Source organism: Oncorhynchus kisutch, linkage group LG20, assembly GCF_002021735.2.
Source record: "Oncorhynchus kisutch isolate 150728-3 linkage group LG20, Okis_V2, whole genome shotgun sequence".
NCBI lineage: Eukaryota > Metazoa > Chordata > Actinopteri > Salmoniformes > Salmonidae > Oncorhynchus > Oncorhynchus kisutch.
Window position 1 is genome coordinate 9766111 of NC_034193.2, and position 18598 is coordinate 9784708.

Below are 18598 nucleotides of genomic sequence, written 5' to 3' on the forward strand. Positions count from 1 at the left end.
GTTAACAGAGGGCTAGGGGAGGGGTTAACAGAGGGCTAGGGGAGGGGTTAACAGAGGGCTAGGGGAGTGGTTAACAGCTGGCTAGGGGAGGGGTTAACAGAGGGCTAGGGGAGGGGTTAACAGCTGGCTAGGGGAGGGGTTAACAGAGGGCTAGGGGAGGGGTTAACAGAGGGCTAGGGGAGGGGTTAACAGCTGGCTAGGGGAGGGGTTAACAGAGGGCTAGGGGAGGGGTTAACAGAGAGCTAGGGGAGGGGTTAACAGAGGGCTAGGGGAGGGGTTAACAGAGGGCTAGGGGAGGGGTTAACAGAGGGCTAGGGGAGGGGTTAACAGAGGGCTAGGGGAGGGGTTAACAGAGGGCTAGGGGAGTAGTTAACAGCTGTCTAGCGGAGGGCTTGGGTGATTCTTTTCAGACCAAGCATGGTTCCTTCTGAACTAAATGCATTGTGAATGCATATGATGCAAAAACATACTAAAACAGATTACACCACTGCCTTAAACGGAGTTCACACACTACCTTTAAGTTACACACAGTACCCCAGGTCATGTACAAATGTCCATACGGACATGGCATTTTATTTACAAATTTAAATGCAGGATTTTACAATCATTTTGAATGTGTCACATAAACAGGAGAGTTTGTGCCGCGTCCATATGTAGTTAAATGGCAGCATAGTGTTGTGTGTGTGTGTGTGTGTAGGGATTAAATTCCCCTGACATATGTACAATCAGAGCTGGATGCAACAAATGAAATGCATTCAGAAAGCTGTTCCCATTGAATTCAAACTGAAGAAAAATGTGCGTCGGACAAATCAGAAACATACATTGTAGTACTGCATTGTAAGGTCACATACATGGGCCAAAAAGCTGGACCTGATACTGTGACAAACATGAGATAGGCTCTAAAGTCAATACTGCTTGTAGATCCACAAATGTTACCATCATTTGTAGATCAGTTAACATATGCAGAAGCTTGCTAAAGCTGGCCCTAGTGAGCAAGCAGATGAGACTTCTATCTTCAAGAGGCAAACTACACCAGCCAATTAAACCTCACCAAAAAGGAATGGGTGCGTATTCAGTCACACAAGGAAGTGGATTTTGGTTTAATTCAGCTAGAATGTGTCACTCGTAAGCCTTTCATAAGGGGGTGGAAATGCACTTTGATCACGGCAGAATACTGCAGCAGTTTCCACAATGACCGGGACGGCTTGGTTCTGGGAAAACGGTTGTATTCATTCAGGAACGGATGCATGAGAAACATTGGTTTCTTTGAAAGAATTAGGAAGTAACGCGTCATTGAAAATCATCTGAGACTGATCAAGTTGCCCGAGTTTGATTATGCTCAAAACTCAAATGTAACGATCAAAGTACTTGGGCCTAGATTCAATCCGTACCGCGGAAGAGCTGTGTTATAGCGCGATTGACATACATTTCCGATTGAGCCGACATATGCAGCATTTACCACGAATGCGGTCTCCTCGAACACGGAAATATTGCCTTTAAAAAAAGGTGCATAGCCCGAAAAGGGGCGATGGGATTGAATCTAGCCCCAAATCAGTGCTTTATAGGTACTAATTAGAGTTGTAAATAATATATTCCCTCTCCACAAGGAGGGCGAGACTCACATCAAGAATATTACACATAGTGATAGTACATATATACATAGTAAGCTACAACATGAAATGTCAGGAAAAGCGAAACATTCATCACCATGAGATTTCGTCTTCTTCTACGGTAAGTTACATGTACCAGGGTGAGGTTTCACCAAGAGGAATCCCTGAGGTTAACCAGATAAACCACCGTAAATCAAGATAAAAAAAATCATGTAAAAATATGAACTTTTTTCAATCCCACCTGGTTGTCATGGTTACTTGTAGTCTAGGCGCATCCAACTCAGTTAAGAACACATTCTTATTTACAATGACGTCCTACTGGGGAAACAGTGGGTTACCTGCCTTGTCCAGGGGCAGGACAACAGATTTTTTTTACCTTGTCAGCTCGGGGATACGAACCAGCAACCTTTCGGGTTAGTGGCACAATGCTCTAACCACTAGGCTACCTGCCACCCCTTAATGGGTGACTCATTTCTTCAACCGTAGGAAGAAAGCTCTCTCTCTAAGTGTTTACCCACCTGGCTAACTCAAAGATCTTCCTTTGTGAAATCCCACCTAAATATGCATATCAGTGCCTTCAGGAAGTATTCATACCCTTTGATTTTGTCCACATTTTGTGTTACAGCCAGAATAAAACATTTATTAAATTGAGATTTGTTTGTCACTGGCTTAACCACAATACCCCAAAATGTGCAAGCGGAAATGTTTACAAATGAAAACTGAAATGTCTTGAGTCAATAAGCATTCAAACACTTGGTTTTGGCAAGCCTAAATACTTTTTAGGAGTAAAAATGTGCTTAATCATGTCACATAGTAAGTTGCATAGACTCGCTCTGTGTGCAATAAGTGTTTAACATGATTTTGAAATGACTACCTCATCTCTGTACCCCACACGTGCAGTGAATTTCAAACACAGATTCAACCACAAAGACCAGGTTTTTTTTTTCTAATACCTTGTAAAGAAGGGCACCTATTGGTAGATGGGTAAAAAAAAAAAGAGACATTGAATATCCCTTTGAGCACAGTGAAGTTATTAATTACATTCTGGATAGTGTATCATTACACCCAGTCACGAACTCAGTTGCCAGAGAGAAAGGAAACTAATCAGGGATTTCACCATGAGGCCAATGGTGACTTTAAAACAGTTACAGAGTTTAATGGCTGTGAGAGGAGAGAACTGAGGATGGATCAAACACATTGTAGTTACTCCACAATACTAACCTAATTGACAGAGTGAAAATAAGGAAGCCTGTAGATGATGCATGTTTTGGAAAATTTGTATTATGTTTGTAACAAGACACTAAACTAATTACCTGCAAAACATGAGGCTCAGCAATTACATTTTTGTCCTGAATACAAAGTGTTGGATTTGCCCCAAACATAACACATTACTGAGTACCACTCTCCATATTTTCAAGCAAAGTGGTGGCTGCATCATGTTATGGCTATGATTGTAATTGTTAAGGACTGGGGAGTTTTTCAGGATACATTTTTTTACAGAATAGAGCGAAGCACAGGCAAAATCCCAGAGAAAAACTGGTTCAGTCTGCTTTCCAGCAGACACTGGGAGATGAATTCACCTTTCAGCAGGACATTAACCTAAAACACAAGGCCAAATATACACTGGAGTTGCTTACCAATAAGACAGTGAATGTTGCAGTGAGTGGCTGAGTTAGTGTTTTGACTTAAATCTACTTGAAAATCTATGGCAAGACCTGAAAATGGATGTCTAGCAACGATCAACAACCAATTTGAGAGCTTGAAACATTTTGAAAATGAATAACGGGCAAATGTTGCACGATCCAGGTGTGGAATGTTGTTAGAGACGTACCCAGAAAGACTCACAGCTGTAGTCACTGTCAAATGGTGCTTTTACAAAGTATTGACTCAGGGGTGTGAATACTTATGTAAATTAGAAATGTCTGCATTTCATTTTATATTCGCAAACATTTCTAAAAACATGTTTTCACTTTAGTCATTATCAGGTATTGTGTGTAGATGTGTGTAAAAAAAAATATATATATATATTTAATCAATTTAGAATTCAGGCTGTAACAACAAAATGAGAAATAAGTCAAAGGGTATGAATACTTCCTGAAGGCACATATATATATATATATACACACTCCAAATTGATTCAGCTCAGAGGCACTCCCTATAGTTAGATTAGGTGGTGTTAGTTTACAATATTTATTTTTCTATGTATCTACCTATTGGAATTAACGCAATACGCCTTTAAAAAAAATAACCAGAATAATCGACCGATCATTGTAAATTCCACGGAAGACATCTTTAAAAAGCAACAAAAATACATTTCCCTGTTTGGTTCTCAGAGTAGCAGGACAACAAGGTCCAGGTGACAGTCTGTCCATCTGTCTGTCCTTTGGTAGTTGTTCAAGGATGGTCTCTAAGTAGTTTGTGTCAGAGAGGACATTGACTTCATTCATCGCTCCCTCCATCCGTCTTGTCGTTTCTAAGGCGGTCTCCCTCTCTCCATTGAGAGTCTATCAGCACTGGGTGAGCAGAGACACCTAACCTCCTCCTTCTGTCCATCCCCCCCTTGTCCTCCTGCTCCAGAAAATAAACACACGTCTGTCTGTAGGAGGAGTCTGGGTTAAAGGTCAGATCTTCTCATCAGTCATCTCCAGGAACTGGGCGTAGACGTCTCGGGAACACTCCCCCTTCGGGTTGAACAGGAACTTGTAGTAGCTGCCGTCAGCACAAATGGCTGATATGAGAGAGAGAGAGAGGGAGCGAGAGAGAGGGAGCGAGAGGGAGCGAGAGGGAGCGAGAGGGAGTGTCGCAATAAGAATATGTACATCAGCTATATCCTCAAAGTCAAAAAACTTTTTTTTCTTCTGGTTGGCACAAAAGTATGCACAAATCTAAGAACACAGTTTCCCGCTCAAAGTCTAAAATTATGTCAACAATATAACAATCAAATAAGTCGTGTCAGGTCAACAATCAAATGAGTCAACATTGAAGAAATGTCAAGCTGAATGTGTTTACAGACACTGGACAGGAAGCAGGAAGTAGCTGAAGTATGACTAATTTATGACTGCACTGGGCTCTGTTCCAGAGATGTGCCAAAGCAAACATGTACACACACACACATCTCACCTATGACAGAGTTGGGTTCTGTTCCAAAGGCACACACATCTCACCTATGACAGAGTTGGGTTCTGTTCCAAAGGCACACACACACATCTCACCTATGACAGAGTTGGGTTCTGTTCCAAAGGCACACACACACATCTCACCTATGACAGAGTTGGGTTCTGTTCCAAAGGCACACACACACATCTCACCTATGACAGAGTTGGGTTCTGTTCCAAAGGCACACACACATGGCGAATTTGATGGAACCTGGAACTTGGAGAAACTCCACTTGGAGCTGAAGTACTTAGGAAGGAAACTAGCCGAGGCTAAGCTAAGGATAAAAGGAAACAACAATGATTCAGGGATGGGTTTTGAATTTATAGGAAACAAAACAAGGATTCGGGAAGGGGTTTGGAATGGTGGCTGGTTTAAAGATTAACATTGGAAAACAAATGTGCTCACTTCAAAGTTACTCTTCCAAAAATGGTGTATATCACTGAACAGTCAATAATATAGATAGTTCTCTCAAAAAGAGCTTCATCACCACTGGCACCAAGGCAGTACTTTAATCTATGATCAATGTTGCAGTATTTGGACCTTTTAAGAGCTCCAGTCACAAAGTGCATAGAGAGGTGACAAATCAGACAGACCTGGACTGTTTGTTCCTCTTGGGGTCCTCTGCAGCGAATATGTGGACTGTACCATGGTCACTAGACAGACAGATGAGGGACGCGTCCTGGTTGAAGTTGATGCTGGGGAAAGGGGAACAGAGGGATACCAATCAGGACTAGAACAACAACAACTTACTATGACTAATATGAGGTCGTCGCACCGAACAACCTTTAGATGCACTCTGTAAGTCACTCTGGATCAGAACATCTGCTTAAATGACTCAAAATGGAAACGTTAGTTCATTTGTCACATCTAATATCAGGTGAAGAAGAGACCCAGGTGGGTTGGTTGTTCTCACCAGTAGATGTTAGCGGCCTGTGACCCCCGCCTCAACTCCTGAATCAGGTGACCTGCCATGGTGTCAAATATTCTGATCAGGGTTCCCTGGAGAGAAATAAAGAGAGATACGGTGTTGAGAGTTGGTACGCCTCGTCTACAAGCGACCATGACAACCAGTTGGGAGTTGGTATGCTTCGTTTACAAGCGACCATGACAACCAGTTGCGAGTTGGTATGCTTCGTTTACAAGCAACCATGACAACCAGTTGGGAGTTGGTTACGCCTCTTCTACAAGCAACCATGACAACCAGGTGGGAGTTGGTTACGCCTCATCTACAAGCAACCATGACAACCAGTTGGGAGTTGGATGCGCCTCGTCTACAAGCAACCATGACAACCAGTTGGGAGTTGGATGCGCCTCGTCTACAAGCAACCATGACAACCAGTTGGGAGTTGGATGCGCCTCGTCTACAAGCAACCATGACAACCAGTTGTAGAGACAAAAAGGTACCGTCTAAGCCCAGGAGTAGTGGTAAAAGGGTTAAGGGTTAATTCCACGTTAAGAGTGACACATACATTTTAAAGTAAAAATAAAAAAAAAGAGTATGTCAAACAAAAACCAATGATTGCAAAGTTAAACAAACCATACAGCTCTATGAACAAAGACTATCTACTGGCGAGAACTTGAATCCAAGATGGTGTAGCAGTCAGACACCTGTCTTCGTCTTGTCGTGTCCCGTGTATATATCTTTTTATATATCTTTTTTCTTTGCATATTTTTTTATATTTTTCTTAACCTCAACTGCAACCCGCCTCACCCAATGTGGTATGGATCTGCTATTTTCTTTACTTTAGAACCGGAACCCCCAACAGAAGCTAGCCAGCTAACTAGCTAGTAGTCAGCTAGCCACTGCTAGCGGTTATCAGCTAACCTTTAGCCTGGACAACTCCTGCCAATCTGCACAGCGCGATTCAATCCAGAGCATATCGGACTTCTTCTTCTCCATATCTCCAGATTCCTACGGCAAGCCCTGAACCTTTTCACCTGGATCATCGCAGCTAGCTAGCTGCAATCCGAGTTGCTACTCCTGGCTAACGTCTCTGTCCCGAAGCAAACACCAATTAGCCTGGAGCTAGCCCATGCTAGGCCCATCTCCCGGCTAGCTGAAGAGGTCCATCAGCCACTCCTTGGGCTACAATACCTATTTTGTCAAATGGCCTGGACCCCTTTTACTGCCGATACGGAGCCCCGCCGATTTATCACGACTGGACTACCAACGTAATCCGCCCGAGGGGGATTTTTTCAACAGGCTCCTCCGTCGCGACGTACCTTGAATGCCCATCTGCTAGCCACGGCCCACTAGCTGTCTAGAGCATATCGGACTGTTAGCTGAAGAGGTCCATCAGCCAATATCTTGGGCTAAAATACCTATTTTGCCAATTGGCCTGGACCCTTTTACTACACAGAGCCCTGCTGATCCATCACAACTGGTCTGCCGACTTAAACGCACGAGGGGGCTACGACAGACTTCTTCCGTCGCGATATCCCTCTAAGGCCCATCTGCTAGCCTGCTAGCCCCGGCCCACTAGCTGTCTGAATCGCCGTGTCTCCAGCCCGCCTAGCTATTCACTGGACCCTAGGATCACTTGGCTACGCAAGCCTCTCCCTAATGTCAATATGCCTTGTCCATTAGAATAGAGTTGAGTTGCAATCTACTGCAGAGATAGCCTGCAAAGTTCTGTCTTACTATCCAGGTCTGTGCACAAACAATTTGAGCTTCTACTTCTAAAAATCCACCTTTCCAGAAACAAGTCTCTCACCGTTGCCGCTTGCTATAGACTACCTTCTGCTCCCAGCTGTGCCCTGGACACCATATGTGAATTGATTGCCCCCCAATCTATCTTCAGAGCTCGTACTGTTAGGTGACCTAAACTGGGACATGGTTAACACCCCGGCCATCCAACAATCTAAGCTTGATGCCCTCAATTTCACACAAATGATCAAAGAACCTACCAGGTAAACACGGGCACCCTCATAGATATCATCCTAAAGAACCTGCCCTCCAAATACAAACCTCTACTGTTTTCAACCAGGATCTCAGCGATTACCACCTCATTTCCTGCGTACGTGGGTCTGCGGTCAAACGACCACCCCTCATCACTATCAAACGCTCCCTAAAACACTTCAGCGAGCAGGCCTTTCTAATCGACCTGGCCCGGGGTATCCTTGAAGGATATTGACCTCATTCTGTGAGTAGAGGACACCTGGTTATTCTTTAAAAGTGCCTTCCTCACCATCGTAAATAAGCATGCCCCGTTCAAAAAATGTAGAACCAGGAACAGATATAGCCCTTGGTTCACTCCAGACCTGACTGCCCTTGACCAGCACAAAAACATCCTGTGGCGTACTGCATTATCATCGAATAGACCCCGCAATATGCAACTTTTCAGGGAAATTAGGAACCAATATACACAGGAAGTTAGGAAAGCAAAGGCTAGCTTTTTCAAACAGCAATTAGCATCTTGTAGCACAAACTACAAAAAGTTCTGGGACACTGTAAAGTCCATGGAGAATAAGAGCACCTCGTCCTAGCTGCCCACTGTACTGAGGCTAAGAAACACTGTCACCACCAATAAATCCACAATAATTGAGAATTTCAATATGCATTTTTCTACGGCTGGCCATGCTTTCCACCTGGCTACCCCTACCCCGATCAACAGCCCTGCACCCCTCACAGCAACTCGCCCAAGCCTCCCCATTTCTCCTTCTCCCAAATCCAGATACCAGATGTTCTAAAAGAGCTGCAAAATCTGGACCCCTACAAATCAGACGGACTAGACAATCTGGACCCTCTCTTTCTAAAATTATCCACCGAAATGGTTGCATCCCCTATTACTAGCCTGTTCAAACTCTTTCGTATCATCTGAGATCCCCAAAGATTGGAAAGCTGCCGCGGTCATCCCCCTCTTCAAAGGGGAGACACTCTAGTCCCAAACTGCTACACCCCTATATCTATCCTACCCTGCCTTTCTAAGGTCTTCAAAAGCCAAGTTAACAAACAGATCACTGACCATTTCCAATCCAACCGTACCTTCTCCGCTATGCAATCTGGCTTCCGAGCTGGTCATGGTTTCCCCTCAGCCACGCTCAACGTCCTAAACGATATCATAACCGCCATCGATAAGAGGCAATACTGTGCAGCTGTATTCATCGACCTGGCCAAGGCTTCCAACTCTGTCAATCACCACATTCTTATCGGCAGACTCAACAGCCTTAGTTTCTCATATGACTGCCTCGCCTGGTTCACCAACTACAAATCAGACAGAGTTCTGTGTGTCAAATCGGAGGGCCTGTTGTCCGGACCTCTGGCAGTCTCTATGGGGGTGCCACAGGGTTCAATTCTAGGGCCGACTCTGTTCTCTGTATATATATCAATGATGTCGCTCTAGCTGCTGATAATGATTCTCTGATCCACCTCTACGCAGATGACACCATTCTGTATACTTCTGGCCCTTCTTTGGACACTGTGTTAACTAACCTCCAGACGAGCTTCAATGCCATACAACTCTCCTTCCGTGGCCTCCAACAAGTAAAACTAAATGCATGCTATTCAACAGATCGCTGCCCGCACCTGCCCACCCGTCCAGCATCACTATTCTGGACGGTTCTGACTTAGAATATGTGGACAACTAGAAATACCTAGGTGGCTGGTTAGACTGCAAACTCTCCTTCCAGACAAGCATCTCCAATCCAAAATGTAATCTATAATCGGCTTCCTATTTCGCAACAAAGCCTCTTTCACTCATGCTGCCAAACATACCCTTGTATAACTGACTATCCTACCGATCCTTGACTTCAGCAATGTCATTTACAAAATAGCCTCCAACACTCTACTCAGCAAATTGGATGCAGTCTATCACAGAGCCATCCGTTTTGTCACCAAAGCCCCATATACTACCCACCACTGCGACCTGTATGCTCTCGTTGGCTGGCCCTCGCTTCATATTCGTCGATAAACCCACTGGCTCCAGGTCATCTATAAGTCTTTGCTAGGATTCCTCTTTTGGCCGCCTTTCCTTCCAGTTCTCTGCCGCCAATTACTGGAACGAATTGCAAAAATCACTGAAACTAAAGACTCGTATCTCCCTCAATAACTTTAAGCACCAACTTTAAGCACCAGCTGTCAGAGCTTTTTGCTCCTTTGTACCCCAGCATCTCTACTTGCACATTCATCTCTGCACATCTATCATTCCAGTGTTTAATTGCTAAATTGTAATTATTTTGCCACTATTTATTTCCTTACCTCCCTTATCTTACCTTATCAAACTGTATGTTTGTTTATCCCATGTGTAACTCTGTGTTTTTGTTTGTGTCGCTCTGCTTTGCTTTATCTTGGCCAGGTCGCAGTTGTAAATGAGAACTTGTTCTCAACTGGCCTACCTGGTTAAATAAAGGGGACGTAAAGTAACAAATAAAATACTATTTCCACTCAACATTTTACAAAAAACATTTACTTGAGCAGTTCAAATGCAAAGTTTGGTAACAGAATGACGGTTGGTGTTGTTTGTGCCGTCTTTGTTTGTGCCGTCATTCTTACCAAACTTAGCATCTGCAGTGTTCTTCAAGTAAATGTGTTTTGTACAATTTGCAGTGGAAATAGTTAAAAGTAGTCCTTGCTCATAGACTTGTATGGTTTAACCTTGTAATCACTGGTTTTTGTTTGACATACATTTTAAAGTAAAAAAATCTGAGTCTCAGTCTCACTCTGTTACTGTGGAATGTCCCTTTAGTCAATGAGTATTTAAAAAAAAAAGGGTTGTATTACTTTCTCAGAGGCGGTGGCTATCCTGGTTCCCTGCAGGTTGAGGGCGATGCAGCACAGCGCCCCCTCATGGGCGGGGATGTCCACTGGAGGCTTCTCTGTGTTGGCCAGGTCTACGATCTGCACATGCCCAGAGTGGGTCCCCGGGAACGCCAGGAGAGAGTTGTTACTGTTGGGACACAGCACACACAGACCTGGGGAGAGTGTATTAAAATGGAGGGAGAGGAGAGAGAGAGAGCGAGGGAGGGAGAGATGAGAGGAGAAGCTACACATTACACCCATATAACACTGTTGTGAAGATTGTTTGTTAACTTCAATTAAGAGCATGTCTAATATTGTATTTAGCAGCCTGGTTAGGAGTCTGGAAGCTGCAGTAGACAGTAGTCGGTCCTTCTGTATTGTAGTACTGACCTTTGGGGTTATAGCAGGTCTCAAATACATGCAGCTGATGAGGGTTGTGGGTGAACGTGAACACTTTGATCATTGAGTCCAGGACCACAACGATCCTGAGGACATAAGAGAGATAGAGACATTAGGCTAAAGATTTCTGGCCCACTAACATACAGCAATCCAATGGGGAAACATTGGTAAGAAAACATTGGCTTTACTCATTTCGTATGTATATACTTTATTCTACTGTATTTTAGTCAATGCCACTCCTACATTGCTTATCATAATATTTATATATTTCTTAATTCCATTCTTTTACTTTTAGATGTGTGTGTATTGTTGTGAATTGTTAGATATTACTGTACTGTTGGAGCTAGGAACACAAGCATTTCACTACACCCGCATTAACATCTGCTAAATATGGGTATGTGACCAGTAACATCTGCTAAATATGGGTATGTGACCAGTAACATCTGCTAAATATGGGTATGTGACCAGTAACATCTGCTAAATATGGGTATGTGACAAATAAAATGTGATTTCTCCTGACACCGACATACTACCTTCTAACATTCCCCTTTAACGTTACCTAAAAAGGTGAACATCTTAAGTCATTGCTTTTCAGGCAATTCCAGCGTAGTCCTCTCTAAAAGCAACAAGGCCCTATACTGTGTTATACCATTACTGCAATGGGACCTAGTACTGTATAATTACCAACCAATTACTACTATGTAATGACTGCCAATCCAACAGGTTCTGGGCCTAAGAAGAGAGAGTGCAATCACAGCCTGCTATTACTGTACTACTACAGGCAGCAGGTAGTCTAGTGGTTAAGAGCGTTGGGTCAGTAACCGAAATGTTGCTGGTTCGATTCCACAAACCAACCAGGTGAAAAAAATCTGTTGATATGCCCGTGAGCAAGGCACTTATACAGGAACAATTAGGGTTGTCGCTCTGGATAAGAGCATCTGCTAAATGACTCAAATGTAAAAATGTAAATGCTGGTACCGTCTCCCACCCTCTCTGTCCTGTAACTAAAGCTAAATATCTAATTTGATTCCCAATACAGTGGCCTGCAGTACTTCCAACTAAATGAGTCAATGGGTGTTTCTCAAAATGCTTCCTACTGCGCTCTGAGCACGCAAACTGGAGCACGGGAGGGTTGGAGTAAGAGTCCAAATCCAAGTATGTGAGCACGGAGGGCACTTCTCTAATGCGTAATTGTACATATTTTGAAGCATGCATCAATGCAAGCTTCAATGGAATGTATGCACAGAAACATGACGCAACCCCATACAAATAACGCAAAATGTATTGAAATCAACGGCGGACATTATTGAGCAGGAGAAAATAAACTCCAACTTCGGAGTGAAATGTTGCCTATTCATATCTCATATGTTGCCTGACTATAATATTATTATTTTTTATCTTGATACATTAATACATGCTGTGTTAATTTTGACATGTTTACCTGCCTACGCAGCGTAGATCACAAGCCCATAATAAGTCAAGAATTGTTAGCTAGCTACCAACGAAGGTTTGACATGTATCTTGCATAATATTAGTTTTAGGAGATTTTGCCTGTTAAACTATCTACATTATTACAATTCACATATAGCTAGCTGATTGTTATGAAGTATACAGTACCAGTCAAACGTTTGGACACACCTACTCATTCAAGGGTTTTTCTTTATTTGTACTATTTTCTACATTGTAGAATAATAACAAAAACATCAAAACTATAAAATAACATATGGAATCATGTAGTAACCATGTAGTAAAATATATTATATATTTGAGATTCTTCAAAGTTGCCGCACTTTGACATTCTCTCAACCACCTTCATGAGGTGGTCACCTGGAATGCATTTCAATTAACATGTGTGCCTTGTTAAAAGTGAATTTGTGGAATTTCTTTCCTTCTTAATGTGTTTAAGCCAATCAGTTATGTTGTGCAAACGTAGAGGTGGTATACAGAAGATAGTCTTTTACCAAATAGGGCTGAGTCCAAATGATGGCAAGAACAGCTCAAAAAAGCAAAGAGAAACGACATTCCATCATTACTTGGAGAAACTTTAAAAGTGCAGTCGCAAAAACCATCAAGCGCTATGATGAAACTGGCTCTCATGAGGACCACCACAGGAAAGGAAGACCCGGAGTTCCCTCTGCTGCAGAGGACAAGGTCATTAGAGTTAACTGCACCTCAGATTGCAGTCCAAATAACTGCTTCACAGAGATCAAGTAACAGACACATCTCAACATCAACTGTTCAGAGACTGCGTGAATCAGGCCTTCGTGGTCAAATTGCTGCAAAGAAACCACTACTAAAAGACACCAATAAGAAGAGACTTGCTTGGGCCAAGAAACATGAGCAATGGACATTAGACCGGTGGAAATCTGTCCTTTGGTCCAAATTTGAGACTTTTGGTTCCAACCGCTGTGTCTTAGTGAGATGCAGAGTAGGTGAACGGATGATCTCTGCATGTGTGGTTCCCACCATGAAGCATGGAGGAGGAGGTGTGATGGTGTGGGGGTGCTTTGCTGGTGAAACTGTCAGTGATTAGAATTGAAGGCACACTTAATCAGCATGGCAATCACAGCGATACGCCATCCCATCTGGTTTGTGCTTAGTGGCACAATCATTTTTCAACAGGACAATGACCCAAAACACCTCCAGGCTGTGTAAGGCCTATTTGACCAAGACGGAGAGTGATGGAGTGCTGCATAAAATGACCTGGCCTCCACAATCACCCTTTCTCAATCCAATTGAGATGGTTTGGGAAGAGTTGGAACACAGAGTGAAGGAAAAGCAGCCAACAAATGCTGAGCATGTGGGAACTCCGTCAAGAATGTTGGAAAAGCATTCCTCATGAAGCTGGTTGAGAGAATGCCAAAAGTGTGCAAAGCCGTCATCAAGGCAAAAGGTGGCTACTTTGAAGATTCTCAAATATAAAATATGTTTTGATTTGTTTAACACTTTTTTGATACTATATTATTCCATATGGGTTATTTCATAGTTTTGACGTCTTCACTATTATTCTGCAATGTAGAAAATAGTAAAAATAAAGAAAAACCCTTGAATGGGTAGGTGTGTCCAAACGTTTGACTGGTACTGTATCTTGTTTTGTCGCCATTTTCCTGGCTGGAAGACGGTTCAGTGAATTGGCAAGTCAATAGTTCAATAGGGCTATCTAGCTGATAATTATGAAGTAAAACGTTTGCCTTGTGTATAACTTGTTTGGTCTCTATTGTTGCCATTGTCCTGGCTAGAAAAAGGTTCAGTGAATGGGGCGGAGCAGTGTGAGGTAATACAGTAGGGGGAGTGTGAGGTAATACCGTAGGGGGGAGTGTGAGGTAATACCGTAGGGGGGAGTGTGAGGTAATACAGTAGGGGGAGTGTGAGGTAATACCGTAGGGGGGAGTGTGAGGTAATACAGTAGGGGGAGTGTGAGGTAATACCGTAGGGGGGAGTGTGAGGTAATACAGTAGGGGGAGCGTGAGGTAATACAGTAGGGGGAGGAGCAGTGTGAGTTAATACCGTAGGGGGAGTGTGAGGTAATACAGTAGGGGGAGTGTGAGGTAATACAGTAGGGGGAGGAGCAGTGTGAGGTAATACAGTAGGGGGAGTGTGAGACAATACAGTAGGGGGAGTGTGAGGTAATACCGTAGGGGGAGTGTGAGGTAATACCGTAGGGGGAGGAGCAGTGTGAGGTAATACCGTAGGGGGAGTGTGAGGTAATACAGTAGGGGGAGTGTGAGGTAATACAGTAGGGGGAGTGTGAGGTAATACCGTAGGGGGAGTGTGAGGTAATACCGTAGGGGGAGGAGCAGTGTGAGTTAATACCGTAGGGGGAGTGTGAGGTAATACCGTAGGGGGAGTGTGAGGTAATACCGTAGGGGGAGTGTGAGGTAATACCGTAGGGGGAGTGTGAGGTAATACCGTAGGGGGAGTGTGAGGTAATACCGTAGGGGGAGTGTGAGGTAATACCGTAGGGGGAGTGTGAGGTAATACAGTAGGGGGAGTGTGAGGTAATACCGTAGGGGGAGTGTGAGGTAATACCGTAGGGGGAGTGTGAGGTAATACCGTAGGGGGAGTATGAGGTAATACAGTAGGGGGAGTGTGAGGTAATACAGTAGGGGGAGTGTGAGGTAATACAGTAGGGGGAGTGTGAGGTAATACAGTAGGGGGAGTGTGAGGTAATACAGTAGGGGGAGTGTGAGGTAATACAGTAGGGGGAGTGTGAGGTAATACAGTAGGGGGAGTGTGAGGTAATACAGTAGGGGGAGTGTGAGGTAATACAGTAGGGGGAGTGTGAGGTAATACAGTAGGGGGAGCTCGAGTGCTTCTCAAATGGAATGTTTTATGCATTCGCCACACTCTCGTCCACACAAGAACGTACTCAGGAAAACGTCTGCGGAGAATGCACTCGGGAGCACAGTAGTATGCGTATTGAGAAACGCCCAATGTGTGGTTGTGTTGGCACTCAACGCTGCTGATCGAAACACCCCGAGGGAAACACAAGTGTTCCTACCTGTCCCTTCGAAGCTTCACTGCTTTGACCTCCGTGGAGAACTCGATTTCTATAACAGTCTTTTTCTTTAGGTCATCCCAGATCATCACTAGAGGAAAACAGAGGACAGGGTGGGAATCAACAACAGTCAAGAAGACTAATGTGAGAGAGATGATGTTGTTTGTCTCTAGTTTCAGACCAAATGTAAAGAAACAACTGGATACGGTCAATCTGATGGAAAAGTCTACCACTATTGAGATAATTGCAAGGGAAACATTTCAAACAGATTTTTTAAAAAGTGTTATTTTGAGGGTTCCAAAATATATTGTTTGTTATGTTCATAGTACATAGACACAGGCAAGTTCAACACAAGCACCACACACACCGTAACCACCATACCTTTGTTAGGTGGATATTTGGGCTTCTTCCCTCCTCCGACCAGCGCTAGGTAGTTACACCTGAACAGCATCTCCACATGGCTGACCCCGCCCTCCATGAACTCTGGAAGACACACACAGAACCACCTCATTGGCCATTTTGCTGTCAATCTGGCAGGTGCCGAGTAAACCGAGCCAATGAGAATCAAGGATGTTGCCTCAAAAACCACCACAATTATCCAAAATATTATTTCCGACAAGATCTCTAAAATGTTACTAGAAAGATACACTCCTGATCAGGAGGATTTAAATAGTTTTAATATCTCAAAGGTTTTACTCGTTTTCAAGAAAGTAGCAGACAGAAAATAGCAGACAACTCATTCCATCTGCATATTAAAACAAGTCTTCCCAGCATGCACGATGCCTCACAGAAACCCAATATCCTAGCACCTGCACACATAGGTAAAGGTTGGACAATGAACAGAAAAAGTGTTTGTTTAAAATAACGCTGGTCTGGAACAAAAGCCTGCAGAAACCCAACAGGACCAGGTTATCCCTGGCCTATAGGCTCCCGAGTAGCGCGGCACAGCGGTCTAATGTATTGCATTTCAGTGCTAGAGGCTACAGACACCCTGGTTCGAATACAGGCTGTATCACAACCGGCCATGATTGGGAGTCCCATAGTGCGGTGCACAATTGGCCCAGCGTCATCCGGGTTTGGACTGGGTAGGACGTCATTGTAAATAAGAATTTATTCTAACTGACTTGCCTAGTTAAATAAAGGTTCAATTTTTAAAATATAAAATAATTTCCCTACAGTACTAAAGACAGTAAGCCGTTGTTTCCTATAGTGACTTTGGACCAGGTTATGTGCGGAGTGAGGAGTCACATGTGCAGGGCCGAGTGGCGGAATGATTAACTTTCTCATATGGCCCTCCTCATCCAACTAGAGTACCAATCCAGCCACAGACAGATCCATCTCGTCTCACACACAGCAGGAACAGGAAGGAAGTACGCTGGCTCTCGCTGTCACAATGCTGTGGCCCCGGTATGCAGCAAAAATGCCTCGATTTACTGCAAGCACTGCTACTCACCCATTGAGTTTCTTTACATATCAATAGAATGGTTACCCCATACCTTTTGATCAATAGTAAACTGTGGATAAAACACATTATGATGAATCATGACTTATTTATTTATTATAGACCATTAGGATTTTGTGTTTCATTTTTGCTGTACGGTCATTATCTTGTTTACCTTGTTTTTCTTTCTCTTTGAGTGGATCTGCATTGTACACTCTAAACCCATTCTCCATTCCACAAGCAAAGCATCCTGGGAGGAGCACAGAAAATACCATTGGTTAGAACAACCCTGATCGAAGCTTGGTCCAAACAAATTCACAGTGTATGAACAAACCCAAGATAATCACATTGTGCCGCAATGTGTGTCTGTCTTCGAAGACATCATGATTATATGGAAGGTCGACTATGGACAGACTATGGTTTCCATTCAGCCTCCTATCGGTTTCTGTTCTTTCGCTCTATCATATCAGAGTTGGAGTTTGTCCTCCTGCTCCAGTGACCAGATGCTGCCTGCGAGGAAGGCACACACACTGGGCATTGAACAGAGTGTTTGAATATTAGCTACCAGTCATTTCTTTGTTTGGAAGGAGACCCATTCATTCACTGCTCAGTGAAGAAAAGCTGGCTAGGGGCCACCTAGACCCACCCACCCTCACAACTTGAGCTGCCTAGTTAAAAACAGGTTCAATAAAAAATACCTAGCCATCTTTTGATGTAAACTATTTAGCAGTTGTCAAACTAACGTTATAACCACAGATAAAATGGGAACGTTATACCATCTTTGTTATAACCATCTGTGCTATACCGCTACTATGTAGCTAAGATAGTTAGCTTGTCAACGACAGAGACGCTAAAGATGAGGACATTTAACAACCCCTGCAAGTATATACGGTAAAGTGAAGAGTAACGTTATGTTGGCTATTTACAACATACATTTAACGAAAGTTTAGCAGATGTTTATTTGACAGCAGACAACATTAGTGGTACAAATGGAAGAGCCTAACAGATCCATAACATTTAACTCGCTCTGGTCATGATGTTACACCTAAATGTGTTACATGTAGAATTATTTTAGTTTTCTCAAATGACAATCCAATCTATGTCTAGAGAACAACTAGCCAGCTAGCTAACAAAGGCTGACAAAACGTTTAAAGTTAACCCCCGGCCTCAACACGTCGTCGGTAGCGTGGCATCGACGACAAAAACTGTCAACCAAAGACGATTTCGATGAGGAAACCATTTCTCACCATGGTCCTGGTTGAATCCCGCGTACAAGAGTCCGTTCCCATGTGCATTTGACAGTAATAAATTCATTACGTCGATCAGATAATCACAGGCGTACGTTAGCCGAATTTTAACAGAATGCTAGCTAGCGTTCCTCCTGTGCCACAGACAAGCAGCCAGGAAAAACAACACAGCCAGACACAGCTATTGGTTCCAGGACGCTCAAACGAGCACCGAGCGATCGATTGATTGATTGGGAGTGGGCGTTTCAGTACTAGTCCAAAGACTGAGAAAAAAAAACAATATACTGTATATTTGATATTTTATTTCACCTTTATTAAACAGTGAAAAATATTCAAACCTAGGTCTCTTTTTCTCTGTGTTATGATATGATAAAGTGTTGGTCCCATGTTTCATGAGCTGAAATAAAAGATCTCAGAAACTTTCCATATGCACAAAAAGCTTATTTCTCTCAAATGTTTTGCGCAAATGGGTTTACATCCTTGTTAGTGAGCATTTCTCCTTTGACAGGA

General features: G+C 43.4%; 1 protein-coding gene across 1 annotated transcript; it reads right to left on the minus strand.

The window, feature by feature from the left end:
* Positions 1–540: 540 nt before the first annotated feature.
* Positions 541–18312, minus strand: LOC109866021 (WD repeat domain phosphoinositide-interacting protein 3-like). Its single transcript, XM_020454558.2, has 10 exons — positions 18089–18312; positions 17017–17091; positions 15782–15883; positions 15404–15491; positions 10894–10988; positions 10486–10676; positions 5680–5765; positions 5360–5461; positions 4919–5040; positions 541–4338 (listed from the first exon to the last, which is right to left on the minus strand). Exons 1-10 carry the CDS (start codon positions 18153–18155, stop codon positions 4232–4234), a joined length of 1035 nt encoding a protein of 344 aa, XP_020310147.1. The 5' UTR covers positions 18156–18312; the 3' UTR covers positions 541–4231.
* Between the last annotated feature and the right edge of the window lie 286 nt (positions 18313–18598).